This window comes from Narcine bancroftii, chromosome 4 (genome assembly GCF_036971445.1).
Source record: "Narcine bancroftii isolate sNarBan1 chromosome 4, sNarBan1.hap1, whole genome shotgun sequence".
NCBI lineage: Eukaryota > Metazoa > Chordata > Chondrichthyes > Torpediniformes > Narcinidae > Narcine > Narcine bancroftii.
In genome coordinates this window covers 182,896,667-182,924,055 of record NC_091472.1, presented here as the reverse complement: position 1 = coordinate 182,924,055, position 27,389 = coordinate 182,896,667, and the positions used below count along the sequence as shown (strand labels likewise).

Sequence of the window (27,389 nt, the reverse complement as noted above, 5' to 3'; positions counted from 1 at the left end):
CCCACTTTTAGGCCGATGAAGTGGATGCAAATAGTTGGGCACAGAACACTGAACGAAGAAACTCCTGAATCAATGGGGCAGAGATAGTGACCTCTAGCATCCACTATCATATTCTGCTTGCTCCATGTGCCGCTCCAGGCAATAACACTTTACTCACTCCATCAAATGGTGTCTCAGCGTCAAAGGCAGTCACTCTCATCTCTCTTCTGGAAATCATTATTTTTACAATGTTTAAAGCATCAGTTGGTTAGTGGTGTAGTGACTGACAGCAATATACAGGACACCTCCCCCACTGCTACAGTCTGATGTCAATTAACCAGGTTCAATATGTTTCTTTTTTGATAGACAGGATGTAAAGTTCAAAGTTCAGGTTTATTGTCAGAGTACATCCATGACATCACATACAACCCTGAGATTCTTCTTCCTGAGGGCCAGGCAAAATTTCTACTTATCAGTAAGGCAAAAAAATCTTTACACGAGAAAAGATATGCATACAGAAGAGAGAAATATTAACGAGAAAAAAGTGCAAACAAACTGCCATACCGAAAAGAAATATTCAATGATAAATAATGTGTAAAGTAGGAGTGCTTAAACAAGTCCCTGACTGAGTTTGGTGTTGAGGAGTCTGATGGTGGAGCTGCTGAACCTGCTGGTGCGAGTCTTGTGGCATCGACACCTCTTTCCTGATGGCAGCAGTGAGAATAGTGTGTGTCCTGGAGATGTGTGGGAGAGTTATGCCTGTGATGTACTGGGCTGTGTCCACTATCTTTTGCAGAACTTTCCATTCAGGTAATGCTGCCCCCATCCAGGCTGTGATGCAGCCGGTCAGCACACTTTCCATTTTACATATCTATTGACGTTGGCCACACATATACAATTCAAATACAAATGTCATAATTGGACACAAGACTTCAGCATTATAACTGGGATGTTGCTGGTTCCCGTCCACCCTCACATCACCTTTGCTGTATCGGTTGCAGTTATGAAAATACATTCAAAATTCTTACCATTTCAGCAATTGCTTCTGTTTCTGCATATCTTCTGCTTCATCTCCCATCAAGTCTAACACAGCTCCAGATACCTGCTGCTCAAAGGTGGTACCTTCCCCACTTAAGCTTAGCCTAGGTTCAAATGGGGGTGAAAAAAAACTTTTTTAAAAAGTTCCTATTGAGCAAAGGAACTATATAGCTAAAAAGATCAGTCTGAGAGACAGCAATAAGGAAGGAACATAATTATGTGGATTCTATTTCTAGACAGCAATATATATTTGCAGGTTTTCCACTTAGAGAAGCATTTAATAGCCAAAATGGAGCATGCATTTATTTGTGCTCTGCACAAGATGCCTTCAAACCTGTTTGCACATCTTTCTGTTCCTTGCACTCATACTTTCTCCTCAAAATCAAATCAATCCAAGCCATTTTACTCAAATATTCTATGAAGCAATGCTTCAATCTATACTGTACTTCTTTCCCCTTAATTAGTCTCCGGAGGTCAACATTTTAAGGTGAGAAGGAACGATTTAAATGAAATCAGAGGGGTAACTTTTTCTACACAGTTGTGCATGAATGGAATAAGCTGCTGTAAAAAGCTGTAGAGGCAGGTACAATTAAGATATTTAAAAATAACTTGGGCAGGTACATGAATAGGGAAGGTTTAGAATGATATAGGGCTAGCTCAGACAGTTTGGTTGACACAGAAGAATTTAAGAACCCGTTTACATATTGTACAACTCTGTGACTTTCTTTAGATGGAAAACTATTTATTTGCTTGAAATCTTTTAAAACAAAACCCATAAAATGCCAGAAAAGTTCAACAGATCAAGTGATGGATGATGGAGTTAACATTTCAGGTCAATAATTTTTCAACAGCACTTTGAAATCAAATCTTTTTCCACAATAAGATGTGGCAAATTCCAGAACAGAATCACTGGTTGTATTTTTAGCTTTTATCACATTGACAGATGAGCAATTTTATTGAAATAGAAAGATGATTCATCTACTCATACACAGTGGTATATGGTGTAATGTCCTATTTAAGTTTAGAGAAAATTAGATATAATATTAAAGATAGAAAGTTTCAATTTATGAAAATATGGGGCCCATTCTTAGAATTTTTGTATAATTGAAAAAATTAATAATTATTGTATTTCCCGGTCGTTCTTTGCCTGTTCTCCAAGGGTTATCAGTGGTTCCATTATTGATTTCTCTTTTTGAATGTTTTATTTAAATTTCCATACATTTATTAATATCCAGATACAAAGAACAGTATTCATATAATTCAAATCAATTATACATGTTACATGTTATATACCACCATGAAATCCCACCAACTCCCTTCCCCCAAAATAATAACCCTCAAAGAAAATGAAAACGATAGAAAAAAAAATAACGAAAGAGAGAAAGAAACAAACAAACCTGGTTACAAAAATATCACCACTGTTCATTCAAATTTGCCTTTTCAACATTAATCATTTACTTATCTCAAGGAGTTAGTAAGGTTTCATGGTTTTGTGAAAACCCTTTATAAATTAATACCTACAATGTGTAAGTATGGGCACCAAATTTTCCAAAAAGTATCCCATTTATTCCTTAAATTATATGTTATCTCAAGAGGTATACAACTATGTATTTCTGCATGCCATCTTCCATTCCTAAATGTGAATCTGATTTCCATGTCACTGCTATACATTTTCTTGCAACTGCTAATGCAATTCTCACAAATTCTTTTTGAAAAAAAAATTCAAATTCAATTTTTGGCCTATCTCTGAAATATGATCCAATAAAGAGCATTGGATCTTGTGGAAATTTAACTTCTGTAACTAGTTCTGGAAATTTTCCTACTTCTGTCCAAAATGGCCTCAATTTTGAGCATAGAATGCAAAAAAAGTGCCTATCTCTTGACTGCACATAAAACATATGTATAATAAATCTGATTTCAATCTATTTAACTTTTGTGAAGATATAGATGATGTAAAAAAATTATACTGAACCAAATCTATATCTAACATTTATTGTATTTGTCATACTATCATCATAACATAATTCCAACCAATTTTTCTCCCCAATACTTATATTTAAATCGGTTTCCCATCTCTGTCTAGATCTATGAATTCCCTGCTTTTGCAAAAATTAATAATCTTTTTTTAATTTAAAAGGTAACCTTGATTAGAGAGAGGGTTAGAGTTAGTTTTTTTTCCCTTTTTTATTTTATACAGGTCATTTTAATAAATGAGATTAGCACAATTGCATGGATCAATTTAATCAATTGTTTTTGAGGTATTACAAGCATTACTGATGCAGTTTTATCTACCTTTTCTCATTTGCTTTTTTGTGTGTGTATTTACTTGTACACAAATGAATTATAATGTAATTGTCAATTTTATATTTATGTTATATGTTAAACTCAATAAAAATACTTGAGAAAAAAAAAGAATCATTTGCTGCACGATAAAGCATTATTTTAGATTTCTGGGCGGTTTCACCATTTGAGCACTTATAGGAAATCATCCCTTAACTTTTCTGCCCCAAAGGGAACAATCCCAGATTTTCCACTCTATTCATATGTACCATTCATCCTCAACACCATTCCACTAAATCTTTCTGCGGCTTCCTCACAGCCATTAAAAAAAAAGGGAACAGTGTCTTGATTTGGTGCTCCAGAAGTAAAGTTAGCATCCCATAAGCATTGTAAAAGTAATTTACAACTCATCTTGCTATCTTCAAAGATTTGTACATTTCCTTGTTCCTGAATTATGTGCTATATATCAACATTGCTTTATCCCATACACTCTAACAAAATATATTATTCTGCTTTTCTCTGCATTGTTGTTTCTGTCATATGGCTGCATAGTTGACCAGCCAATATTCTTGCAACTGCTAATGCAATTCTCACAAATTCTGTTCAGTACACTTCCAGCTTGCATCATCTGCAAATACAGATAATTAAAATATATGTTTAAGAAAAGCAGTGATTCAAATACTGACTCTTGGGGAATACCACTGTGCACTTTTCTTCATAACAATAAAAAAAAAATGCACCACAATCTTGTACTACTGACAATTATTTTGTATCCTTGCCACTCCTATGCATAACAGAAATGACACGACACCTCTGAATAAACTCCAGGCACCATCTGTTATTGGGAAGGATATAGAAAAGCAAAGTTGTAAGGAAAGTACAAAGGGGTAATAGAGCAATGATAATGCAAGACTTCAACTTATCTAGCTAAATTATCATAATCACAGGTAAAAGCTTTACACATAATTACCCTCTTTCAGAATTGAAGTCCTTTGGTTGATAAGGAACGTAAAATTGATCTTCCTTGCTACACGGTTTCTTTTTTTTGGGCAAATGATTGGAGGGTTTTTTATTCTTCCTCTTCCTTCCCATAACTTCAGAGAACACAATCTGTCAATAAATAAATCAAAACCAATTAGTAATGTTAATGAAGAAGATACCTCTCAGTGAAAATTTAAAAGGCATTCCTTGATCAGAAGAAAAGTGAAATTGTAATTTTCATACAACGGCCAAAAATTTATATTTAAGCTTTATAATGAACATTATAAACCAATAATCAATTATAAATACTGCCTTTTGACTTGATTCAACTTAAACATCCTCAAAAAGTAGAATTTGTTGGGATGGCACCACATACTTATTTTCTGAAGATACTTGATAAGCTTGAGCATCACGATAATAAAAGTGACCTCTAAGAGGTGCTCAACACCTTGGCAAAGTGGGTTTAATTTTTTTTTAAAACACTGAACAAAGGATTCTAGTCCAAACATAATATTTCATCTCATGTTTCAGTTCAAACCACAATGAGTGCAAGGATTTTGGATCACTGGTTACTTATATCAAAAGCAAATCCCACAGAAAGAACAAATGGTCAGTATGTAAGAGTAGCAGTTAGCACAAAGCTATTATAGCACCAATGACCTGGGTTCAAATCTGGCGCTCTCTGTAAGGCGTTTGTACGTTCTCCCCATGACCATGTGGGTTTCCTCTAGGTCACACATGTCAAAGTCAGGCCCGCGGGCCAAATTTGGCCCATGATATAATTATATTTGGCCCGCAAGATCATATCAAATATGTATTAGAGCTGGCCCGCTGGCCGCCGTGCCAGTATACATGCACAGCTAATACTACAAATCCCAGAATGCTTTGCAAATGCGTTGGCGCCGGCCCGTCAGCCCGCTAATCGCCCCCACCTCCTCTCTTTACTTTCATTAGCATCTGTGACCTGTCGCCCAACTCACGTGTAATAAACCCCTTACGAAAAATGGACAAACGAAAGACAGAAAACAGGACCTTTCAAGACAGGTGGAGGCAAACTCTGACCCCAGAGTTTGATGAACTTGCATCTAAGAAGAGATGCCAAGTATCTGGTTTAGACCCAGGAGCATCAGAGTAAATCACAGTGTAGCAAGCTAAGCTTGGATTAATATTTTCTTTGGTTAACTTTGGACTGTTCATAGTTGAAAGATTGGATTTTCATTGAAGCAAGTTGTTATTTTTTTGACTTGTTGGCTTGTGGAAAAAAATACATTTAAAAGGAGCTTAAAGGCTATAGAGAAATATTATTTATTGAATATTTTATTTCTCATTTGTTAATGCTTCTTCTGGAAAGAGTTTAACCAAAACTATTATTAAACATTTATTTTAATAAGAAAAAGTTTAACATTACATATGTTGAAAGAAGAGAAAACATGCAGATGTTGTTGAAAATTTTCAATAAATATTTCGTTTGGCCCATGACTTAGTCCAAGTTTTTAAATTTTGGCCCTCTGTGAATTTGAGTTTGACACCCCTGCTCTAGGTGCTCTTCTTTCTTCCTACCCTCCAAAAACATGTGGTGCTTGTAGGTTAATTGGTGTATTTGGGCGACACAGGCTCACGGGCCGGAAGAGCCTGTTACTGTGCGGTATCTCTACATTTTAAAAAAATTCATGGCCTTTCTAGATAAATGTAATCAGTGTTTGTAATTAAACAACTCCCTCTGTCACCAGTAAATGTGAGACTCGCATGGATAGGTGCATGCAATATGTTTATTTGTTATTGCGGAGAGAATGTTTACAAGTTCATTCTGAGGAGGCAGCTACTCAAAAACCAAAAATACAAATGCTTTTTCTTTTAAATATTAAAAAAACATCACCATCCAGTCCCACATAAAGAGTTAAGTGGATATGGGCACAACAGGTAAGGTCAACATTTACTACCCATCCTCAGTTGTCCTTACTATATCACTTTGGGGTGTGGGTCAGAAGTATCTTCAGGTGAGATATCAAATTTACTTCTCTATACCACTTTAGTGTACAGATGCATTTTTATATCAAATAATTTCACAGTTGCAATGGTTTGCCTTCCATATTTATATAACTAATCATGTAAACTCTCCTAGTTGCCATAGTGGAAATTAAACATCTCAATATCTCCAAGCTAATGGATGACTAGTCCAATAATTTGACCTCTACTCTCTGGCAGCACAGTTAGTGTAGCGGTTAGCACAACACTATTACAGCGACCTGGGTTTAAATCCGGTACTATCTGTAAGGAGTTTGGACGTCCTCCTTTTGTCCGCGAGGGTTTCCTCCGGGTGCTCCAGTTTTCTCCCACCCTTCAAAACATACAGGGTTTTGGGTTAATTTTGGTGTAATTGGGCGGCACAGGTTTAATTGGCTGGAATCAGCTTCTACCCTGCTGTAAATATATTTAAAATTTAGAAACATCTTGTCATCCTGCCCCTCAATTAAAAGAAGAATAATGTACACGCTCCCTCTACTAATAATTTAAAATGACTTCACCTCGATGTTGTCATCATCAGCCTCCTGCCTGGCAGAGGGATCTGCTTCCTTTAGGTCTGGCACATTCTTGGATGCACTTGCTTGCTTTTCTTGCTTCAACCTTTGAAACTTGCGGATTACCTGTTGGTGCTTATTTCGTGTCAGTCTCATGATTTCACTTGCTGTGGTCTTGTTTGTAGAGTTTATTTCAAAAATGGTCTGTAATGAGTTAGGATGGAGCTATACTTTATGAGTCACAAAATGAATTAAATTTACTTTTCAACCAAGATTTACTTACAGATTTTGCTTTATAATTTTTGATACTCTCAATAACTTTCAGTCTTTGAAGTTCTGTATCTTCCAGGCTCATCCCTTAAAAGCAAAATATAAACTCAACTTTTACTATAATTACATCAAAATTTCATTGGCGTACAATGAGATATTTAACACTTAGGCTAACAATTCTTTTTAAAAAGATATACCACTACAATAAGACCGCTGGTGCTGCCTGTGATGTGGCATTTACTGTAAATATGCATGTATAATGTGAAAAATGATGTACCAAAATTTGAGCTCAAGTGGCTTGTACACACATATTTACACCAGCGCGATTGGGCAAGCAAGGGGGCGGGAAAGAGACAGAAGTGCGAATCAGGCAGGCGAGGGGGAGAGGGGTCGTATTATACATGGGGGTAAAATTTTTCTCCCTTTTCCCCCCCTTAAAAATGGGGGGGACTCGCATTATACATGCATATTTATGGTATGTTCTTCCCATTAATGTATGGATGTCCTCCAATTTCCTCCCAAAATCCAGAGGTGCGAGAGTAATTGGCCACTGTATATTGTCCTTAAGAGTAAAAATGAGTAGTAGAATCTGCAGGAAATTTACAGGGAATGTGAGAATAGGCTACAGGGAATTTAGTGGTAGAATGGGATTGCACTGTGAGCTGGCAGACACGATGGGCTGAAATGGCTTCTATGTCTTTTAAGAAATATGAAAATTTAGAAAGCAACAACCTTTTTCCACAGGAATTTTACATACATGGAAAGGCTCTAAAAGAGCCAGACACCAAGTGCAAAGGCAAAACTAAATTTGTTCAGAAGAGGGGCTCAGAAAGGTTTTCCCTTTCTTCCCACTACAGGATCAAATCCCAAAATACGTCTTGTAACTTTGACCCACTTCTCCCTAATTTTGTAACAACAGGCTGAATTTCTTCTAAGGCCCAGTTTCACGATGGAGCACTTCCCAGCAAAATACTCACAAATGCATGTAATATATTTGAGATCTGGTAACACTTTAAACATCGGATTTAAGTCAAGCATACAATTTTTCACATAATCCCACAAGTGTAACACTATCTCAGCTGCTATAGTGAGTTAAACATATTGATCCTGCAGCAATGACCATTGTTTTTAAAATTCTGTTAAATAGCATTATGCTGAAGAACTGAAGTAGGTTTACTGATCGATTAAGAACAAATTCTAGCTGTGGCGATAAAGGGACCATCTTAAATATACACATTTAACTCACCAAATAATGAATGAATGCCCAATTTTGCAAAGTTCATTTCTTTAACTCTCTTTATTGATTCTGGAGAAGGGGTGGGTCTTGACTTCAGATACTGATTGTAAGCATTCTCTGACACTCTCTTCAGATTCTGAAGATCTAGTGAAGCTTTATGGTCTGCCAATAGTAATGACTCTTCATCATCTATAATACTCTGTGGGACTCTGCCATACATTCCATCTGTATCTGTATATGCCAAAACAAACTATTAAAAATACAGTTGAGCAGAACATAACACTATGATGTGAGCTGCATTTCTCTCCTACAACACTCCATCTTCACAAGATATAGGAGCAGAAGTAGGCTGATTTTCTGCTATTTTAATCATGAGCTGGTACATCCACCCACTCAGCCCCACTTCCCAACAACCTTACTTCCACAGCTGCCTGTGGCAACAAGCTCCAGACTCATGACTCCCTAACTAAAGGGATTTTTCTGCATCTGTTTTAAATTGATGCCCTTTTATCCTGAATTTATTCCTGCTTGTCCTCTATTCCCAACCACGGCATATATCCTTGCCACATCTACTCTGTCCACTTTTCAGCATTTGAAATGCACCTATGAGGTCCCCCCTCATCCTTCTGTACTTCAATGAGTACAGGCCAAGAACCAGAATCATTCCTCATATACTAGCCCTTTCATTCCTGGTATCATTTGTTAATCTTCTCTGAACACTCTCCAAAGCCAGAATGTTTATTTTCCCTCAATAAAGGTGCCCAAAACTGTACACAATAGTCCAAGTGAGGTCTCACCAGTGCTTGAAAGTCTGAACATTACATCTCTGCTCTTGTATGCTATCCTTGTAGAAATAAATGCCAACATTGCTTTTGCCTTCTTCAACACCAATTCAACCTTGAGGTCAACTGTTAGGGTATCCTATACAAGTCCATTTGCACCTCGGATTTTTGAATCTTCTCCCCATCTAAATATTCATTCCTTCAGGTGCCTTGCCATTCTGCATGAGTGATCATGTCTCTCCATCTGTCACGATCTCTGACCCTCTGAATTGTAATTGTTGCCTTCCCTCTTCTCCTTCAGTGAAGGCTCCATCTTTGAGCTGAGACCGTGCTTGATGTTGAGTTCATGATTAAACAAGGGAAAAATACTGATGTGGTTTCCTGTTGCCTTCTTCAGTTGCAGTGTCCATACTGGACAGGAAACCCTGGCCATTGATCTGCAGATTCATCTGCCAAGCCATTTTAGTTTTACAACTATAAATTTCAATTAGTAGAATGTGCTTCTAAAAACCATCCACCATCTGCCATCCATGGCTTCATGTGACCCTGATTGGGAGGCTAAGGGTGACCTGTAGGCTATCGGACAGAAGGAACACTTGTACTTCCTTTGCCTGAGCAATTGTGCAACACTGACATCTAAATAATAGTCTTAAAAAATATTTCTTCTATCAAAGTTCATGACCGTACTTTTCCCAACAAAACATTTTATCTGCCACCTCTGCCTATTCTTCTAATCTATCCAAGTCTCCCTGCAGCCTTTCGCTATCCTCATCACCACCCGTCGTACCACCAATTTTGTTATCTGAAAATGTATAGAGACAAAGCCATCTATCTCATGATATAACCATACCCATATAACAATTACAGCATGGAAACAGGCCATCTCAGTCCTTCTAGTCTGCAGTGAACCAAGTACTCACCTCTAGTCCCACCTACCTGCACCTTGCCCATAACCCTCCATTTCCCTCCCATCCATATACCTATCCAATTTTTCCTTAAATGACAAAATGGACCCTGCCCCCACTACTTCTCCCAGAAGCTCACTCCATACAGCCACCACTCTCAGAGTGAAGAAGTTCCCCCTCAAGTTACTTCTAAACTTTTGCCCCATAACTCTTTTTTTTTAAAACTTTATTTAAAATTTTATGACATGAATAAAATAAAAATTACATTTAAAGAAATAATAAAAAATAAGATCATAAAAATTAGAATACTACATCATTAAACTACACAAATTAACCCCCCCAATAATTATAACACAACATTAATCATCTAATTTAAAATTAGTCCAACCCTCCCCCCAAAATAAAGAGTGAAGAATTAATTAACAATATTGTAAATAAAATTAAAAACACCCCACTTACAAACAAAGGATAAAACTTAACAACAAAAAAATTACTAACAACAAAAAAAAATATCAATACTAAAATAATACCCTTAAACATATATTTAAATCAAACATAATACATGTATTTAACAAATGAAATCCACTTTAAAACTAAGTTCAAATATTAAAATCATATATCAACCACATATCTGTTATTCAAAAAAATCATAATTAATAATACATAAATACAGAATTTCCATTAATACCAAGTTTCCTTTATAATTCATCAAGAGAACAAAAACATCCCTTAGAAAAACAATCAGATAAACTTTTTATTCCCTTCCCCTCCCCTTATATAAAAAACGAAAAAAAAAGAAAAAAGTTCAAAATTCTCTATCGAAATTAACTTAATTTTATTAAACTCTTCTCCCTCAATGTATTTGTACTTAATTTTCTTCTTTTTCTTCTTATCACCTTTCCCCTCATCTTCCTCTTCATCTAATTCAACATCCTCAATTTTTGACTTATTATCTTCTGTGACATCATCCTCTTAAAAAAGAAAGAAAAAAGAGAAAAAAAACCCCCCCCGAAAAAAAGGAGAGAAAAAAAACCTCCTAATTCCCTCTCAATTACAATCAGAAAACAAAAAGAGTTAAAAAAAATTATTTATTTAAAAAATAATAATAATAAAAAAACCTTCACTTCATAACCCAAAAATTAAAAAGAAAAAAAAACAGGTCGGAGGTCACAACTACCTCCTCCTGTTTAAACCACCCAAATATTGGGTGTGAGATAACTCACAGGTAGCTGATGACTTCTGGAAACTAGTGCCCACCCAGTTCCCTCTCCCAACTCCCATTTCATTAAACTATCATCATTATTTAAACTATTTAAACACTTCTCAAAAAAAAAGATAAAAGATTTATTTTTTTAAATCAACGTTACCACTTCGGTCACCATTGCTTCCATTTCTTTTAAAAAAACTGGATCCACCTTACATCTCTACTCTCTTTGGAGACCTTGAAGGACTACATCGTTCCTGAAACTGCATGATTGGTAGAGACTGAGCAAAGTCCATAACCTCTTTAGGATTGTCAAAGAACTTTGGCTAATTTCCATCCTAAAAAATCTTCAGTACTGCAGAATACCTGAATGTTCCCTTATGTCTTTTTTTCCACAACCATTCTTTCACAGAATTAAATTTGCGTCGTTGAAACATAATTTCTTGACTCAAATCTTGATAGAAGAAAACAGGATTATTCTGAACCATCAAAGGAGATCTATTTTGCTGGGCATTTCTAATAGCCGTACGTAAAATTGTCTCTCTGTCACAATAGTTTAAACAACGGATCAAAACAGATCTTGGATTCTGTCCTGAAAAAGATTTTCTTCTTAAAACTCTATAAGCACGTTCCAGCATTAAACCTTCAGGGAATTTATCCTGTCCTAACACTCGTGGAATCCATTCAGTAAAAAATTTTCTTGGATCTGGTCCTTCTATGCCTTTTGGCAAACCAACTATTTTCACGTTGTTCCGTCTAGATTGATTCTCCAAATAATCAACCTTTTTTGCTAAATTTTTATTTTGGATCTGCAATGTTTCAATTATTCTATTTTCATCTTGCAGTTGATCCTGTGCATCGACTAAACCTTGATCACACATTTCAAATCTTTCAATGGTTTCAAGCTTAAAAGCTCCATTAATGACTTCCGCCATCGCATTAATCTTGGAAATAAACAGGTTCACAAAATTAGCTAAGTGACTCGATACAGAATATATCTTATCTTCAAGATCCTTAACAGACATTTCAACAGAAGTAGATTCAGGCATAATGGGGTCTTGCTGTTCCTTAGAGACCACGGGATCTTCTGTCCCTTCCCTTAATTTAGTATCTTTTCTAGCAGTTTGACTTCGTATAAAAATCCCTCTCAAAGTCCCCCCAGCAATGCCAGGAGACTGAAGATCAGAGTTATCTTTAAGCCAAATCTCTTTAATCATCTTCACTGAATCGACGTCTGGAAAAACCGTTGTAATTGAAGATGCATTTTGCAGCGCCACCACTATAGCAGTCGAATGACAACTCTTTAACTCTCCAGCTGGTGGCGCCCCAGCTGATTCAACTGTCAAAGACTGAGTAACAGCACTCACGGTGGCCATTGTGTGAAATACTGGCACCCGTCCAGCTACTTGGTCCGAAAGCTGTTGAGTGCGACCTTCAGAGAGCCTCACCGGCTTAAAACGAAGCTTCAATGCCCAACTCTGCACGTCCTCCTCTGGATCCATTCTATGTTAAGACCTGGCTTCTTGTAAACAAGTAGGCTCAGACAATTTCGGAAAATGTAGTTTTTTAACAGTCTGTTGATGTTTTCTTTTACCTTTTTTTGCATATAAACCATTAGGCACTAATCCAACACCTCTTATTATTTATAAACTTTTAAAAGAACTTTAACGGGCACTTAAAGACAAAACAATAAATCAGAGTCAGGAGAGGTCTGGAAGGCACGTCTGTTCCCTACGCCATCTTGCCACACCCCCCGCCCCATAACTCTTAACCTCTTATTTCAATCTCTCCAACCCTCAAGGGAAAAAGGCCTATCCCCCCCTCAACTCTATCTATCCCCCCCCATAATCTTAAATACCTCTATCAAACCCCCCCTCAACCTTCTACACTCCAAGGAATAAAGACCTAATCTACTCAATCTTTCTTTGTAATCTAGATTCTGAAACCCAGGTAACATTTTCGTAAATCTTCTTTGCATTCTCTTTACCTTGTTGATATCCTTCCTATAATTCAGTGACCAGAACTGCACACAGTACTCTAAATTTGGCCTCACCAATGCCTTAAACAGTCTTAACATCACCTCCCAACTCCTGTATTCTATGCTTTCATTCAATGATATACAATGTAAAAAGAGGTGGCCCAAAGACTGACCCCTGCGGAACACCAACTCTGCGCAGTAATTCTCTCTTTGATTACTGTTTAGCTAACAATGGTTGTCATTTGCCATTCTCTAGTGAAATGGAATATACTTGCCAGAGGCCTTAGGAAAAGCTGGCCCAAAAATTAAAGAAGTCTCTCAAACCATATCAAAAATCCTAAAAGTTTTATAATGCAAATAAAACTGATTGAATGCTCTTCTTTGTAAAAGCAGTTTAAAAATATTACTGTATAGTCCAAATTGTACTTTCTCTAAAAGTTTAGTGCATAGTAAATTCATTAGTTTTAAGTGAAATACACTGCATTTTACAATAAGTGAAGTAAACATTGCTCAATGGAAAAAACAAAAAAAAAATTACCTTCAGAAATGTCATTTTGGTTTGCAAATCTGAGGGGTCGCCCGAGAAATAAGTGTAGATCATAAACATATGGAATTTCATCCAGGGCTACTAATGAATAAGCAGTGCCACCTCTACCAGCTCTTGCTACTCGACCTGGTTTATGATACAATTTTACATTTCAGATATTATTTAATGAACATTATCAATTCATCCAAAAAAAATTCCAATTATAATGAAATAATTAACACAAACAGAAAATACTCAAGCGTAATTTAAAATGGTTAACTTTGTCTTTGACTTTAAAAGTCAACCTATTTTCCTTTCTACAGGTACTACTCGACGTGTGAGTGTTTCCTGCATTTTAATTTTACTTAGTATTGTCAGTGTGACGAGGTAAATTATATATAAATATGTTTTTGGGGTGGTGAAGTTTAGAGAGTAGGTCACTTCACAAAGTAACACTTCACATCTCATTTAAAATGCAAGAGGTTTGCTGAAAATGAGACACTGAAGCACCGAGTGTCTGCAAAAACAATAAAAAAATATTTTGGAAATGCTTTGAGAGAGAGAGAGAGAGAGAGAGAGAGAGAGAGAGAGAGAGAGAGAGAGAAAGAGAGAAAGAGAGAGAGAGAGGCTTTTGAGGCTTGTGAAAACCATCGTGGTCCTTACAAGAGGAAATGGCTAGCTAGAGCGTTTCTCCTGAAATTAGGGAAATAAGAGGAACTTTGTGGTGACCTGCAAGAAGAGGTTATCATTTGGAAAACCCTGAAGGGGAAAGTTTCTTCGGCAAGCAACTGAAATGACTGTTGGATGTAAATCAGTTTTTGTGTGTATGTCCAACGAGCAACGGAACTCTCTGAAACCAACAAGAACCTTCCTGAGCGGAAACCAATTACCTTTAAACACCAGAGCTTGGTGAAAATTCATAAATGTTAAATTCTGTGCACAGTATAAGAATTGCCTTATACCAGTGAACTTGGAGGAGTGAGAAGTGTGATTGGACTGTGAATTAAAGAACTTTCCTGAACATATACATATTTCATACATGTGCAGTTAGAATTTGAAGGGGGTAAAGTTAATAGGAACAATTTTATCCCGTTTAATGAAAATTAAAAGGAACTTTTGTTTAAGTAACCATTTGTTTTGGTGAATTTCTATTGCTGCTAGGTTTTGGGGTCCTCTGGGCTCGTAACACCAGTCTGCAGTTTTATTGCTTGATTTTCATGTAAATTAATTAAAATGTACATGTTCAAAAGTCAGCAGGTTTATCAGCAAAAACTGATGTTAAAATTAACTTTCAAAAGCTAAATGCTTTAAAACTGGAAACATATCATAAATTATTGCTTAGTGAGGTAACAGTCACTTTATGTTTCCCTTGCACCACAAATCCCATGTATTGTTTCTTCCTACGAGTTAATGATTGCTAAATGCACAAAAAAAAGATAATAAATATCCAATTATTCTCGCAGGCAATACTTTTGTAGCATTGGAGCAACACGCAACTAGTGCAACAAAGAGGTTCAAGTCCCCGATAGCTGTTCGTCACGCCATTACATTTTATATCAATTCTCTTAGCTTCGAACATCTGAATTTTCTTACCAACTCTATGCAGGAAAAGTTTAGCTTTGGATGGAAAATTGTAGTTTATCACATTATCCAACATGGGAATATCAATGCCACGAGCTGCAACGTCGGTAACAATCATCACCATACATTTCCTGTGGACAAATTTCCCAATGTTGATTTTCCTTTCTGTTTGATCTAGAGTACTGTAGATGTACGAACAACCAATGCCCTGTTTGGTAATTAGCTGGTAGAAATAAAATTAATAAGTGCAAGCATGTGCAATTTCAGGAATTCTTTTTTCCATTTCTATGTCTAAAATAAACATGAAAGCAAACAAAACAGAGGCTATTTTATATAAAAATATATAATGTTCAATATTCAATAAGTGAACAATTGCTGCTGAGTGAAAGACCATTTTACAAAACATTCATACAAAGAAAGGTGCTTCTTTGCCACTTCAATGTCAGTTTACCACAGCTCTGAACCACAGATGCGCAAGGGTAATAATATAACCTTATACAGCACAGAACAGGCCAGTTTAGCCCTACTAGACAATGCCGGAACAAATCCCCACCCTCCTAGTCCCACTGACCAGCACCTGGTCCATATCCTTCCAATCCTCTCCCCTCCATGTAATTATCCAGTCTTTCCTTAAGTGTAAATAACGTCCTTGCTTCAACCGCCTCTGTCAGAAGCTTATTCCACATCCCAACCATCCTTTGCGTGAGGAAATTTCCCTTCACGTTCCCCTTATAATTTTTCCCCTGCAATCTCAAACCAAGGCCTCTGGTTATAATATAACTGAATGCAAAGTCCAAATCAGGCCTCTAACTGTTTAAAGCTCAGTCTTTTGGGAACCATCTTACATTTTTTAAGTTGTGGAAATGAGAGAAGTAAAATCCTAATCCATTGCCCAGTAGTGTCTATTCAATACTAAAACTACAAGAAACTATTTATTATGAATGGCAGATAGGTCAAATCTCAATGCAACCCTGATTTTGTCATTCATATTTGGTACACGTAGTAGAGTAACTTAATTTTTTGGACTAGCAGATGAAATGAAGATCTATTGTGGTCTTCTCAATGGTCACCAAACTAAAATTGCTGCATAACATCAAAATCCATGGCCAGGAAAAAAATTCTCACATTTGTTTCTTTATTGGTACACAATTCAATTTTCTAGACTATCGTGGGTATTGTTTTAATAAGAAAACAGACATTTTTTCCAAGAACGTAGAAATTTATGAAAATCTGTGATAGACTTGGCATCCAGGAAAATCCCAAAGAGTAAAAGTAGTGAGACTATTACAGGACCAGTGACCCATGTTCAAATCTGCTGCTGTAAGGAATTTGTACTTTCTTCCTGAGACTGCAAGTGTTTCTTTTGGGTGCTCCAGTTTCCTCCCACAATCCAAAAGTGTGGGGTGAGTGGGTTAATTGGTCACATGGGAGGCATGGGTCTGTGGGCTGGAAGAACCTAGTGCTTTGTCCTATCTCTAAATTTTTTTAAAAATTAATGACTAAAACCTCTTTACAACTGTAGAATTAATGTCTCTTCTTATTCTGATAATTTTTTGACAGTATCATCTGGAAAACTCAAACAGAGTAACGATCTTTGGGAAGTAGTGAGATGTCTTTTATTGCTTTGACCAAGGTGAGAAATTAGTTGAGCAATCACAGTTATGGGCATAGATATGGGCAGAGTGCTGGTAAGTGGGATTAGAGGAGGGTTCTTGGATCAGTGCGGACTAGAAGGGCCAAATTGGCCTGTTTCCATGCTGTAATTGTTATATGGTTATAGTTGACACTAACCTCTTTTAAGTACTCTACGTGATGTTTGGTAGCTACAAAAACAACCGTCTGTTCTTGAGGTTTTATAATGTTTCGTAACAAGTGGAGCAGAACAGGTGCCTTATCATCAGACCTTACATGAAAAAATGCCAGCTGTAAAAAAAAATGAAAATAACATCCACATTTTTATTTAAAAACACTTCAAAAGTCCTTAAAAAATACATTGACCTGTCAAATTTGTTAATTCTTCATCTTAAAGATGATATAAACATTTGTACTTTATAAATTTAAAGGTCCCAAAAAGATTACCTTGGATATTTCATTCATATCTTAAGTTTGTTTCAAGGAGATTAAATACTAGCATAGACATAAATTATTGAATTCACAAGCTTCAGTTTACTAGTAATTCATTTGAAATTATAAAAAAAATTAACCATTTATAATTAAATCTGTAATAAATTGAAATCAAATGGAAGAAGCCAATGAAAGATGCAGGTCTTTCACGAATTAATATACAGTAAAACCGCCGGTATCCAGAATTCAAGCAGCCAGCAAAATAAAAAGGAAAATAAATTTTTAAAAATAAATAAAAAAAATACACTAGTTTAAAATTGTAGAAGTAAATTTTCTGTGAATTAACACGAAAACCTTTGGTGTAGTTGGGAGCAAATATTCAGCCAATGGAGTGCCTTGGTCATGCTTTGGTCATAACTGCTTGTTGAATATAGTTGTGTGAAACAGCATTAATGTTGCCTTGGATAATGAGCTGGTTGATGTCGCTCACTGTTGGGGCGACTCTCTTGCGGTGTCTCCTTATCCCTGCTTAGTAAGGGTCGCCCCAGTCAGAGGTTTTATCTGTAAACTTGTGGGAAGGGTTGGGGGGAGGGGAGGAAATTATTTATAAAGTTATTGTTTGTCTTTCGGGCAGCTCTGTGGAAGGGGTGGGGGGGTGGGGAAACCTGCAGATGCAGCAACGGTTAAATGTTTTCAAAGAATGGGACTGAAAATAAAGTAAAATGTTTTACGGTTTATATATTCATGTTCATGAAGTTTGTTCTCAGTGTAAGAAAAGTATAGCATTTTTGTGTCTTTTCAACTATTTATTCTTAATGCAGGTATTAGTTAGGCATTGTAAAAGTACTGCAAGTTTCAAGAAAGCGGAAAATACATTTATCTGGCATCTAGCAATCCCCATAGGTGCCAGATACCAGTGGTTTTTTACTGTAGATACAATTAACACAAATGCACAAAATGTAAATATGTAATGTTTTGCAAGAAACAAAAATGCAACAACTGACACATTTGCTACTTTGAAAGACTGAATACACACATGGCAAGCAATTAAGAAAAAAGATGCTTACCCGTAACTGATCATTTAGTTTAGTGTCCACATCCAGTCGAATTAGTACTGGTTCAATCAATCCTGCAAAAAAGTTTTTAAAAAATACTGTAATCATGAAATAGCTTTTAAAATCTTAAAAACTCAAAGGAGATCATTGCTACCAAATTTTATCTTAATTTGCTAAACCCTTGTGGCAGTGTAAAATGGAACCACTGGCATCAGTCATTCAAATACAGTACGTTTCCGATTACCGGAAAGCCACTCTACCAAAATTAACACTTATCTGCAAAAATTTTCACACCAACATTACGTCACAAGTTGAAAAAAAAGTTGATTTTTTTAAAAAACCTACCTTGCTCGTAGGATTCCGATGCGCTGTTAATGCCATTTTGAATCCAACGAAGCTTTTGTGTACTCAGGTTAAATTTAAACTTTATTTTGTGTTTGAAAAACCTTCCCTTGTTCTTCGTTGATGTTTTAATCACTGATACTATACAAGTATTATGTTGATGCTAATGGGCTGGGATTGGAGTGGGGACCTCGGGCTCCTGGGAAGTTCCACCCTGAGGGCAGCCAGGGCTTAGGTGAGAAATAGTGGCATCAAGGTCAGGATTTCCTACAAGTTCAACGCTGGAGCTGGCGGTTGAAGCGTCGGGAGCTCCGGAGAGTTGGTGGTCAGGGACTGGTTTAGAGTTTGCAGCCAGGGCGTCAGGAATTCCGGTGAGTCGGTAGCCAGGGCAAGCATTTGGGTTGGCGGCCATGTCATCAGGAGCTCCGGTGAGTTGGCGGCCAGGGCCAGTGTTTGGGTCAGCAGCTGCGTCGTCGGGAACGCCATCGGGTCGGCAGCCATGGCGTCAGGAGCTCCATTGGTTCAGCAACCAGGGCTAGAGTTTCCCAGGCAGGTTCTACGACGGTGATGGGGAGGTGTCGGGGATATGAGTGGGGACCTTAGGCTCCTGGGCAGGATCGGCAACAGCAGTGACAAGGTGTCAGGATTGGTGACAGCGAAACAAGTATTTTGCTGCTGATCAGATATCTTAAAAATGCAGTTAACTGATGCACATCTGGTCCCAAGCATTTTGGATAATTGGAAAGGTACTGTAGTAAGAATTCCCAAAATTAAGAGCAAATGCAGAAGTCCAGAAACTACAATACTGAGATACAATAAATTTGTCCCTTTACTCAGAATCTAGTTTTGCTGACGTTCCCCAACACTGCATTGGTTCAATTGCTCCAAAAATGTGCCAGCAGGAATTGAAGAGCAAAAGGTTAGGAGTCAAATAGCTAAGTAGCATTCTTTTATAAATATTTTGCTTTAGAGTCACACAAGCCATCTGGTATCCAAGTCTGTGCCGACCATCAAAGTTTTCAATTACTTTTAAATTCTTTCTTTGGCTTGGCTTCGCGGGCGAAGATTTATGGAGGGGGTAAAAAGTCCACGTCAGCTGCAGGCTCAGTTGTGGCTGACAAGTCCGATGCGGGACAGGCAGACACGGTTGCAGCGGCTGCAGGGGAAAATTGGTTGGTTGGGGTTGGGTGTTGGGTTTTTCCTCCTTTGCCTTTTGTCAGTGAGGTGGGCTCTGCGGTCTTCTTCAAAGGAGGTTGCTGCCCGCCGAACTGTGAGGCGCCAAGATGCACGGTTTGAGGCGATATCAGCCCACTGGCGGTGGTCAATGTGGCAGGCACCAAGAGATTTCTTTAGGCAGTCCTTGTACCTTTTCTTTGGTGCACCTCTGTCACAGTGGCCAGTGGAGAGCTCGCCATATAACACGATCTTGGGAAGGCGATGGTCCTCCATTCTGGAGACGTGACCCACCCAGCGCAGCTGGATCTTCAGCAGCGTGGACTCGATGCTGTCGACCTCTGCCATCTCGAGTACTTCGACGTTAGGATGAAAGCGCTCCAATGGATGTTGAGGATGGAGCGGAGACAACGCTGGTGGAAGCGTTCTAGGAGTCGTAGGTGATGCCGGTAGAGGACCCATGATTCGGAGCCGAACAGGAGTGTGGGTATGACAACGGCTCTGTATACGCTTATCTTTGTGAGGTTTTTCAGTTGGTTGTTTTTCCAGACTCTTTTGTGTAGTCTTCTAAAGGCGCTATTTGCCTTGGCGAGTCTGTTGTCTATCTCATTGTCGATCCTTGCATCTGATGAAATGGTGCAGCCGAGATAGGTAAACTGGTTGACCGTTTTGAGTTTTGTGTGCCCAATGGAGATGTGGGGGGGCTGGTAGTCATGGTGGGGAGCTGGCTGATGGAGGACCTCAGTTTTCTTCAGGCTGACTTCCAGGCCAAATATTTTGGCAGTTTCCGCAAAGCAGGATGTCAAGCGCTGAAGAGCTGGCTCTTTGCGGTCAGGGGGTCTGACAATCTGGCGTGACCGCCGTGATGCCGGGATTGGGGTCGCTGGAGTGGTGTCGCCAGCGGGCTCTTCGGGTGCAACTGCTCCGTCACTCAATTCCCAGTCATGTTGTCGGCAGGGTGGCCCGGGTCATTGGGGTGCTGTTGGTCCTTCTGTTGCGGCACGGGACCTGGAGAATAAGGAGTTGGGGGGTTTGCTGGGTCTACCGCGTCCTGAACTAGGTCCCGCACCGAAACAGTGTCGTCCAGCACCGAAACAGTGTCCTCCCGCCCGTCTGGGAACTCCACGTAGGCGTAATGTGGGTTCGCGTGGAGTAGAATCACTCGGTCGACCAAGGGGTTGTTCTTTGAGTGCCGGACGTGGCGTCGCAAAAGGACGGGGCCGGGGACGGTGAGCCATGCCGGTACAGTGGTTCCCGATTCGGATTTCCTCGGGAAAAGGAACATCCTTTCGTGGGGGGTGGCATTTGTTGCAGTACATAGGAGGGAGCGGATGGAGTGTAAGGCACTAGTGAGAACCTCCTCTTAGACCGGAGAGCCAGTGTAACCGCTCTCCATATGGTGGCATTCTCCCTCTCGACCTGGCCATTACCGCGTGGGTTATAGCTCGTGGTCCTGCTTGAAGCAATACCACACTCCAGAAGGTACTGTTGCAGCTCTGCACTCATGAATGAGGACCCCCTATCACTGTGGATGGAATTGGGGTACCCGAAGATGGTGAAAATACTGTGAAGGGCCTGTATCACTGAGGTGGCTGTGGTGTCTGGGCAGGCCACAGCGAATGGGAAGAGCTGGCTCTGAATGGGCAACTAAAGCGGCATTCAGATGTAATTCACATAATTTCTTTACAATATTTAATTGCTTTGAAAAATGTTCAGATGGGGTTTTCAAATGTCCTTGATGTTAGCTCCTTGGATTTGACTTTAGTTCATTCATAGTGAAGCAATAATTAATTTCTCACCATGATTAAGATTTAAAAAAACAACATTGAATTGTTTGGACATTTGCTGGTGAATAGAAGGGAAATATAATTTGATAGCCATAATTTTAAAAAAAAAGCCAAAATATAAATTTGGCTTCATTTCATGCATAATTTCAGAGCCTGCTTGTTTACAAATTTACAGTGCATCTGAGCAAAAAACATGAAAATTTTGTATTATTTAAACTTAAAAAGACCTATATGATGGGTCACGTCTCCAGAATGGAGGACCATCGCCTTCCCAAGATCGTGTTATATGGCGAGCTCTCCACTGGCCACCGTGACAGAGGTGCACCAAAGAAAAGGTACAAGGACTGCCTAAAGAAATCTCTTGGTGCCTGCCACATTGACCACCGCCAGTGGGCTGATAACGCTTCAAACCGTGCATCTTGGCGCCTCACAGTTTGGCGGGCAGCAACCTCCTTTGAAGAAGACCGCAGAGCCCACCTCACTGACAAAAGGCAAAGGAGGAAAAACCCAACACCCAACCCCAACCAACCAATTTTCCCCTGCAACCGCTGCAATCGTGTCTGCCTGTCCCGCATCGGACTTGTCAGCCACAAACGAGCCTGCAGCTGACGTGGACTTTTTACCCCCTCCATAAATCTTCGTCCGCGAAGCCAAGCCAAAGAAAAGAAGAAGGGAAATATAATTTGATAGCCATAATTTTTAAAAAAAAGCCAAAATATAAATTTGGCTTCATTTCATGCATAATTTCAGAGCCTGCTTGTTTACAAATTTACAGTGCATCTGAGCAAAAAACATGAAAATTTTGTATTATTTAAACTTAAAAAGACCTATATTTTCTCTCTCTTCTCCCCTTGTGCTTCAGTGTTGGAATTTTCCAAGCTTCTCCATGATATACTTGCAAATAAAGGTTTTCCTTAGAAATTTTCCTCTGTATCCAAGATAACTTTTTTTTTACACGAGATATCCAATGACAGTAAAAATCACATTTTGGAGGCAATGTTAAGAGCAAAGCAGAGCTCTGAGCCTCTGAAATGTGAGAAAAAGCACATATTTACAGCCAAAATACAAGTGATAAGAAAACATTCCCCTTTTGAGAACAAAGGAGCTTTACAACATGTTTCAAGCATCAATCAGTTTCAAGGTCATTTGGCTTATCAAGACTAGAGAAGCAGAGAAGAACGTCACGCCTGTGGAAAAAAAAACAAGCTGGTGTCACCTCTATAATTATGCAACATAATTTATTGAGTTAGCAATTAGGGGAGGATAAGTGAGGGGCTAGAAAACCAATTGACCATTTGTTAGGTGCAGGCAGCATATGGTTCCCTGCAGAATTAGTAAATTAAACAAGCAAATCTTAAATTTTTCTCCCACAATATCTATATTTTGAGTCCTGAAAAAAATATCATGATTGTTCCAAAACATGTGTTTTTTTAAAAAATTACACAACTTAGCACCATCTAACCAAAACAGCTCTTCAAAGTTAGATTGAAGATCAATTACTACCACACATCTCTTTAGGGTTAGGCCTCATCTACTTCAGCTAGAAATTAATTTCCAATTAAGTTTGCAGTTTCACTTAAAATTAAAAAAAAGCTACTTTATCAGTTATACAAAACCAGCACAATGAATATTCAAGCATTGACACGGCATTATAAATTACTGCAGTTTTAAAACACATCTGTTAAAAGTCTGACCTGCACGTGCAAATTCCACCAATTGCTTTGGCAATGTGGCTGAGAACAGCAGGGTCTGCCTCGATTCTGGTAACCTTTGGATTATCTCTTGCAAGTGCTCAGCAAATCCCATTTCAAACAATCTGTCAGAAAAAATGTTTATAGGGGATTTAAATTGGGCATTTGCTGCAGATACTTCAATTATCTACATCATCTCTTGCTCTAGAAATAGGACAACTTAATCTAACTTTGGTACATTTACAAATGAGGTCATTTATCAACATTTGTATATGAAGCAAACTGGGAGGACAGGTACTGCAATGAATCCTAGTGTAAAATTGATAGCAACATAATTTGAGAAATGTTTTATAAATACTAGTTCTAAAACAATGGGAAATGGCTGCATCTTATCAATTTACCTGTCAGCTTCATCAAACACCACATATTCAACATTATGCAGCTTGAGATTCATTTCCACAATCACATGCATTAAGCGGCCAGGTGTGCCAATTATTCTGTAAGAGAAAAATTGAATATAGGGCAGTGAACTCTAAATATCCACTATTAATCTGTGTAAATAATAAATGTATTAATTAATTCAACAGTTGCATTTGCTCCACTTGAGGATTTTTTTTAGGATGTGCATAAAAAAGACTAGATATGCCTCTGAGAATAACTTTGTTGAATGGAAAGAACGAGAAACTGGAGATGTGAAGTTGTTGAAGCACAAGGAAAAAGGAACAAATTGTCCTCTCCCTTTAAATATTTTTTCCCCCAAAAATAATCTGAATTGCCACCAAGTTGTTAACATACAGTAGATTACAATAGATTTGTGTTAATCTTTAGTTATAAAATATATATTTCTTAGTAAAGTTCGTTTGTAGGCTGGATACATGGTCACACAGAGGACACATCACATTTAGAGACAGAGAGAGAGAGAGAGAGAGAAAGAGAGAGAGTTCATTTCAGAGTTGCCAAGTCTGGAAGGAAAGACCCTAATGGAACTGAAGTGGATCTTATTTGATTCAGGACAATGAAGGCAGCTGTGCATTTAAGGAAGTTCTTCCTAAAGTGATATGTGCTCAGACTTTACAGAGACATAAGCCACTTGAACCTCTTGCACAGAGATGAGGTCAGATGGTTTTGTGCATGTGAAATGATAATTTGAAGGAAGGCAAAAGGTCATCTACTAGGAGTAGTGTTTTGGACAGAAATGAAACTGGAACAGCAGTGATGTCATGTCACATGATTTAAGAGAAACCTAAATGAAGGCAGATAGAAACATTTTAAACCACACTGAAGAAATTGACCATCCTGTGAAAGACACAGGATTGAAACAGTAGTCTCTGGAGAAAGAGGGAGATGCTGTTCTGTATTGTATTATTCTTATCATAGGAGATACTGAAAATAAGTGGCTTGAAAGTAAGTAAGTCCACTTTGCTCTTGATTAGGAAACAAATCATTGTGGAAAACAGACTCCATAACACAGGCAAGATAAGAGCGAGTTTGTGAAATCACTCTTACGAAGAATTATCTCTCTAAAAGACAACTCATCAAAAGAGTCGAGAGTTTAAAAGAAATCTGAAAATATGATGTTTAAAAGTGTTTCATAATTACTTCTGAACTGTGATTTAAAAATCTTCAAGCAACACAAGATGCTTGATGCTGAAGTTTAAAATTGACTTTTCACACTCAAACTGTAATGGTTTGGATTTTGACACACACACACACATTTGCCCATAGTGGGAATTAAGAGTTTTAGAGATAAGTAAGACCTGTTGTGTTATTAATAGTTCAATAAAAACTATCATTTTGAATTTACCATTGTCTAGTGAATTTTCCATTGCTGTTTCTTTGTTAGTACTATTAAGATCTTATTAATTCGTAATACATTTCACTGAAAATTTTAACAGGTAAAATAAAACTAAGTGAAAAATTATCTTCAAATCAGGCTACATTTCAGGAGGTTAACTCACATATCAGGATTTTCATGAAGAGCTGCAAACTGATCTTCCATTCTAAAAATAAGCACCATAGATGTCTGGTTAAATACTGCTTTTGCTTGGTTTAATTAAATTACAAAAGAGGCTGCAGATTACCATTTGAAAAGGTACTTACTTTTCTCCACCCAAGATTAAAGCAGTTCTGAAACCAGTAAACTTTCCAAGCTACAAAAATCAAATAATCAAGAAAATTAATGGCACATTCATTCAAAGAATATAGCAGAATTTAACAATTTAACTCTAAATTGAGGCCCTGAACAAGAGAAGCATTTAAATGAATAGTCCAAAAGATGGAATACATAGACCTCACCATTTGAGCATTTGTGCGAAAAAAGCCTGGACTCTATAGTTGATATAACAATGAGACTATAACCCATCATTACACTTCAAAATGAGCAACGACTTGTTGAGTACCCATATGCACAATTAAACAGAACTCTAGAAATTATCATTAGCCTCCCTTTCACGCTTGCATCCCACTAAATCGGCTGTTCAATATTCCAGGATAGGAATGGGGGTTTGGCCTTTCACTTGACCACACCTAACTGGGACATTGGGGTTAGGACTGTTCAACCTTCTACTGGTCATGTTATGATACATTGAGCGATGGTGGACCTGCCCTAAATCCTAATCAATGTATTATGATCTTATATTTGAACAAAATTAATCATGCCTAATTATAACATAACCTCACTGACAAATGGCAAAGGAGGAAAAACCCAACACCTAACCCCAACCAACCAATTTTCCCTTGCAACCGCTGCAATCGTGTCTGCCTGTCCCGCATTGGACTTGTCAGCCACAAACGAGCCTGCAGCTGACGTGGACTTTTTACCCCCTCCATAAATCTTCGTCCGCGAAGCCAAGCCAAAGAAGCTTTATGTACAGCACGAGTCCTCCAGCTCCTGTTGTTGTTGTTGTGCCGACCTATATAAACCTTTATAAGGGACCGTGAGAAAGTGCCAGCAATAAATAGCAATAGCGGGCAATTTTTAAACAGGGTGGGAAAGTTGGTAGTGCTTTAGAGCACAATTTATATAGCATGGGAAAGTTGGTAGCACTGTCGCATACAACTTATAAATACAGTAGGAAAAAGCAATGGCGGATCTGACCTCCCAGAATTCCATATGGCAGAAAAAGGGCTGTATGCCTGGCTGCATGCATGGAGCATTCATGGATGGGTTTCTCTGCCAGCATTCATGGATGGGTTTCTCTGCCACACGGCATTCTGGGAAGTCCGATCTGCCTTTGCTTTTTCCCCCCATGGTCTATATAAACTATGCGCTATAGCCCTACCAATTTTCCAACAATGTTTAAAAATTGTTCACTACTGCTATTTATTTTCTCTCTCTCTCTTCCCCCCACCCCCCCCCCCCCCACTGCAACTTTCCCATGGCAAAGTTTATACCTTCATTTTAATCTTTTCTTCCTTCACGTTTCTGCACTCATGCAAAAACTTGGGTCATTTCAATCCCACAATGCAATTGCCCATTTCACACTTGCCTGATTGCAACACCAGCGTCTGCAGACACCAGAGATTGTACTAGGGGTCGAGGCCGTCAATGACGTCATCTGACGTGGGCGTTGAGCTGATTTTGCTTTCACACTAGGTACTTTAAAGGCCGAATGGCGGTTAATTCCTGGGATCACTTGCAAGTGTGAAAGGGACAACAGATGACTGCCTATTCCTCCACAAGATGAGCTACATTTTAACTCTCAGAATTAAACAGTGGAATCAATTAACTTAAAGGACATTAATTGTTATTACTGAAAATATTAGTATTCATTACAGGAGATACAATTGAATTTTTAAATGCTTACTGCTGATCCAAAAAGAAATGAATATTTTGTGTATGTTGGCAGTCCCTCAATTATTCTACACTTCAAAAAATATTTAAATATTTTATACTAAAAATGGTTTATTGGAGCACAGTTTCTCCTTAATCTCATCTGTAATTTGCAATAGTAGTGCAAAATATTTAACCATTGAACTTTTTAATTCCTATTTTATG

At 38.1% G+C, this 27,389-nt stretch overlaps 1 protein-coding gene and 1 long non-coding RNA gene across 2 annotated transcripts in view; both read right to left on the bottom strand.

Moving 5' to 3' along the window:
- The window catches only part of LOC138761299 (uncharacterized), a 217,453-nt gene that overhangs the window by 105,350 nt on the left and 84,714 nt on the right, over window positions 1-27,389 (bottom strand). The window lies entirely within an intron of this gene.
- Window positions 1-27,389, bottom strand: part of ddx54 (DEAD (Asp-Glu-Ala-Asp) box polypeptide 54) — a 53,283-nt gene that overhangs the window by 5,336 nt on the left and 20,558 nt on the right. The window contains exons 5-17 of the mRNA XM_069933182.1: window positions 25,493-25,542; window positions 25,351-25,392; window positions 23,794-23,889; window positions 23,396-23,517; window positions 18,412-18,473; window positions 17,072-17,203; window positions 15,293-15,503; window positions 13,712-13,846; window positions 8,314-8,535; window positions 7,081-7,154; window positions 6,804-7,001; window positions 4,268-4,407; window positions 1,008-1,121 (exon numbers count right to left, since the gene is read on the bottom strand). Coding sequence (XP_069789283.1) covers window positions 1,008-1,121; window positions 4,268-4,407; window positions 6,804-7,001; window positions 7,081-7,154; window positions 8,314-8,535; window positions 13,712-13,846; window positions 15,293-15,503; window positions 17,072-17,203; window positions 18,412-18,473; window positions 23,396-23,517; window positions 23,794-23,889; window positions 25,351-25,392; window positions 25,493-25,542 — 1,598 coding nt within the window. The remainder of the gene's footprint in view (window positions 1-1,007; window positions 1,122-4,267; window positions 4,408-6,803; window positions 7,002-7,080; window positions 7,155-8,313; window positions 8,536-13,711; window positions 13,847-15,292; window positions 15,504-17,071; window positions 17,204-18,411; window positions 18,474-23,395; window positions 23,518-23,793; window positions 23,890-25,350; window positions 25,393-25,492; window positions 25,543-27,389) is intronic.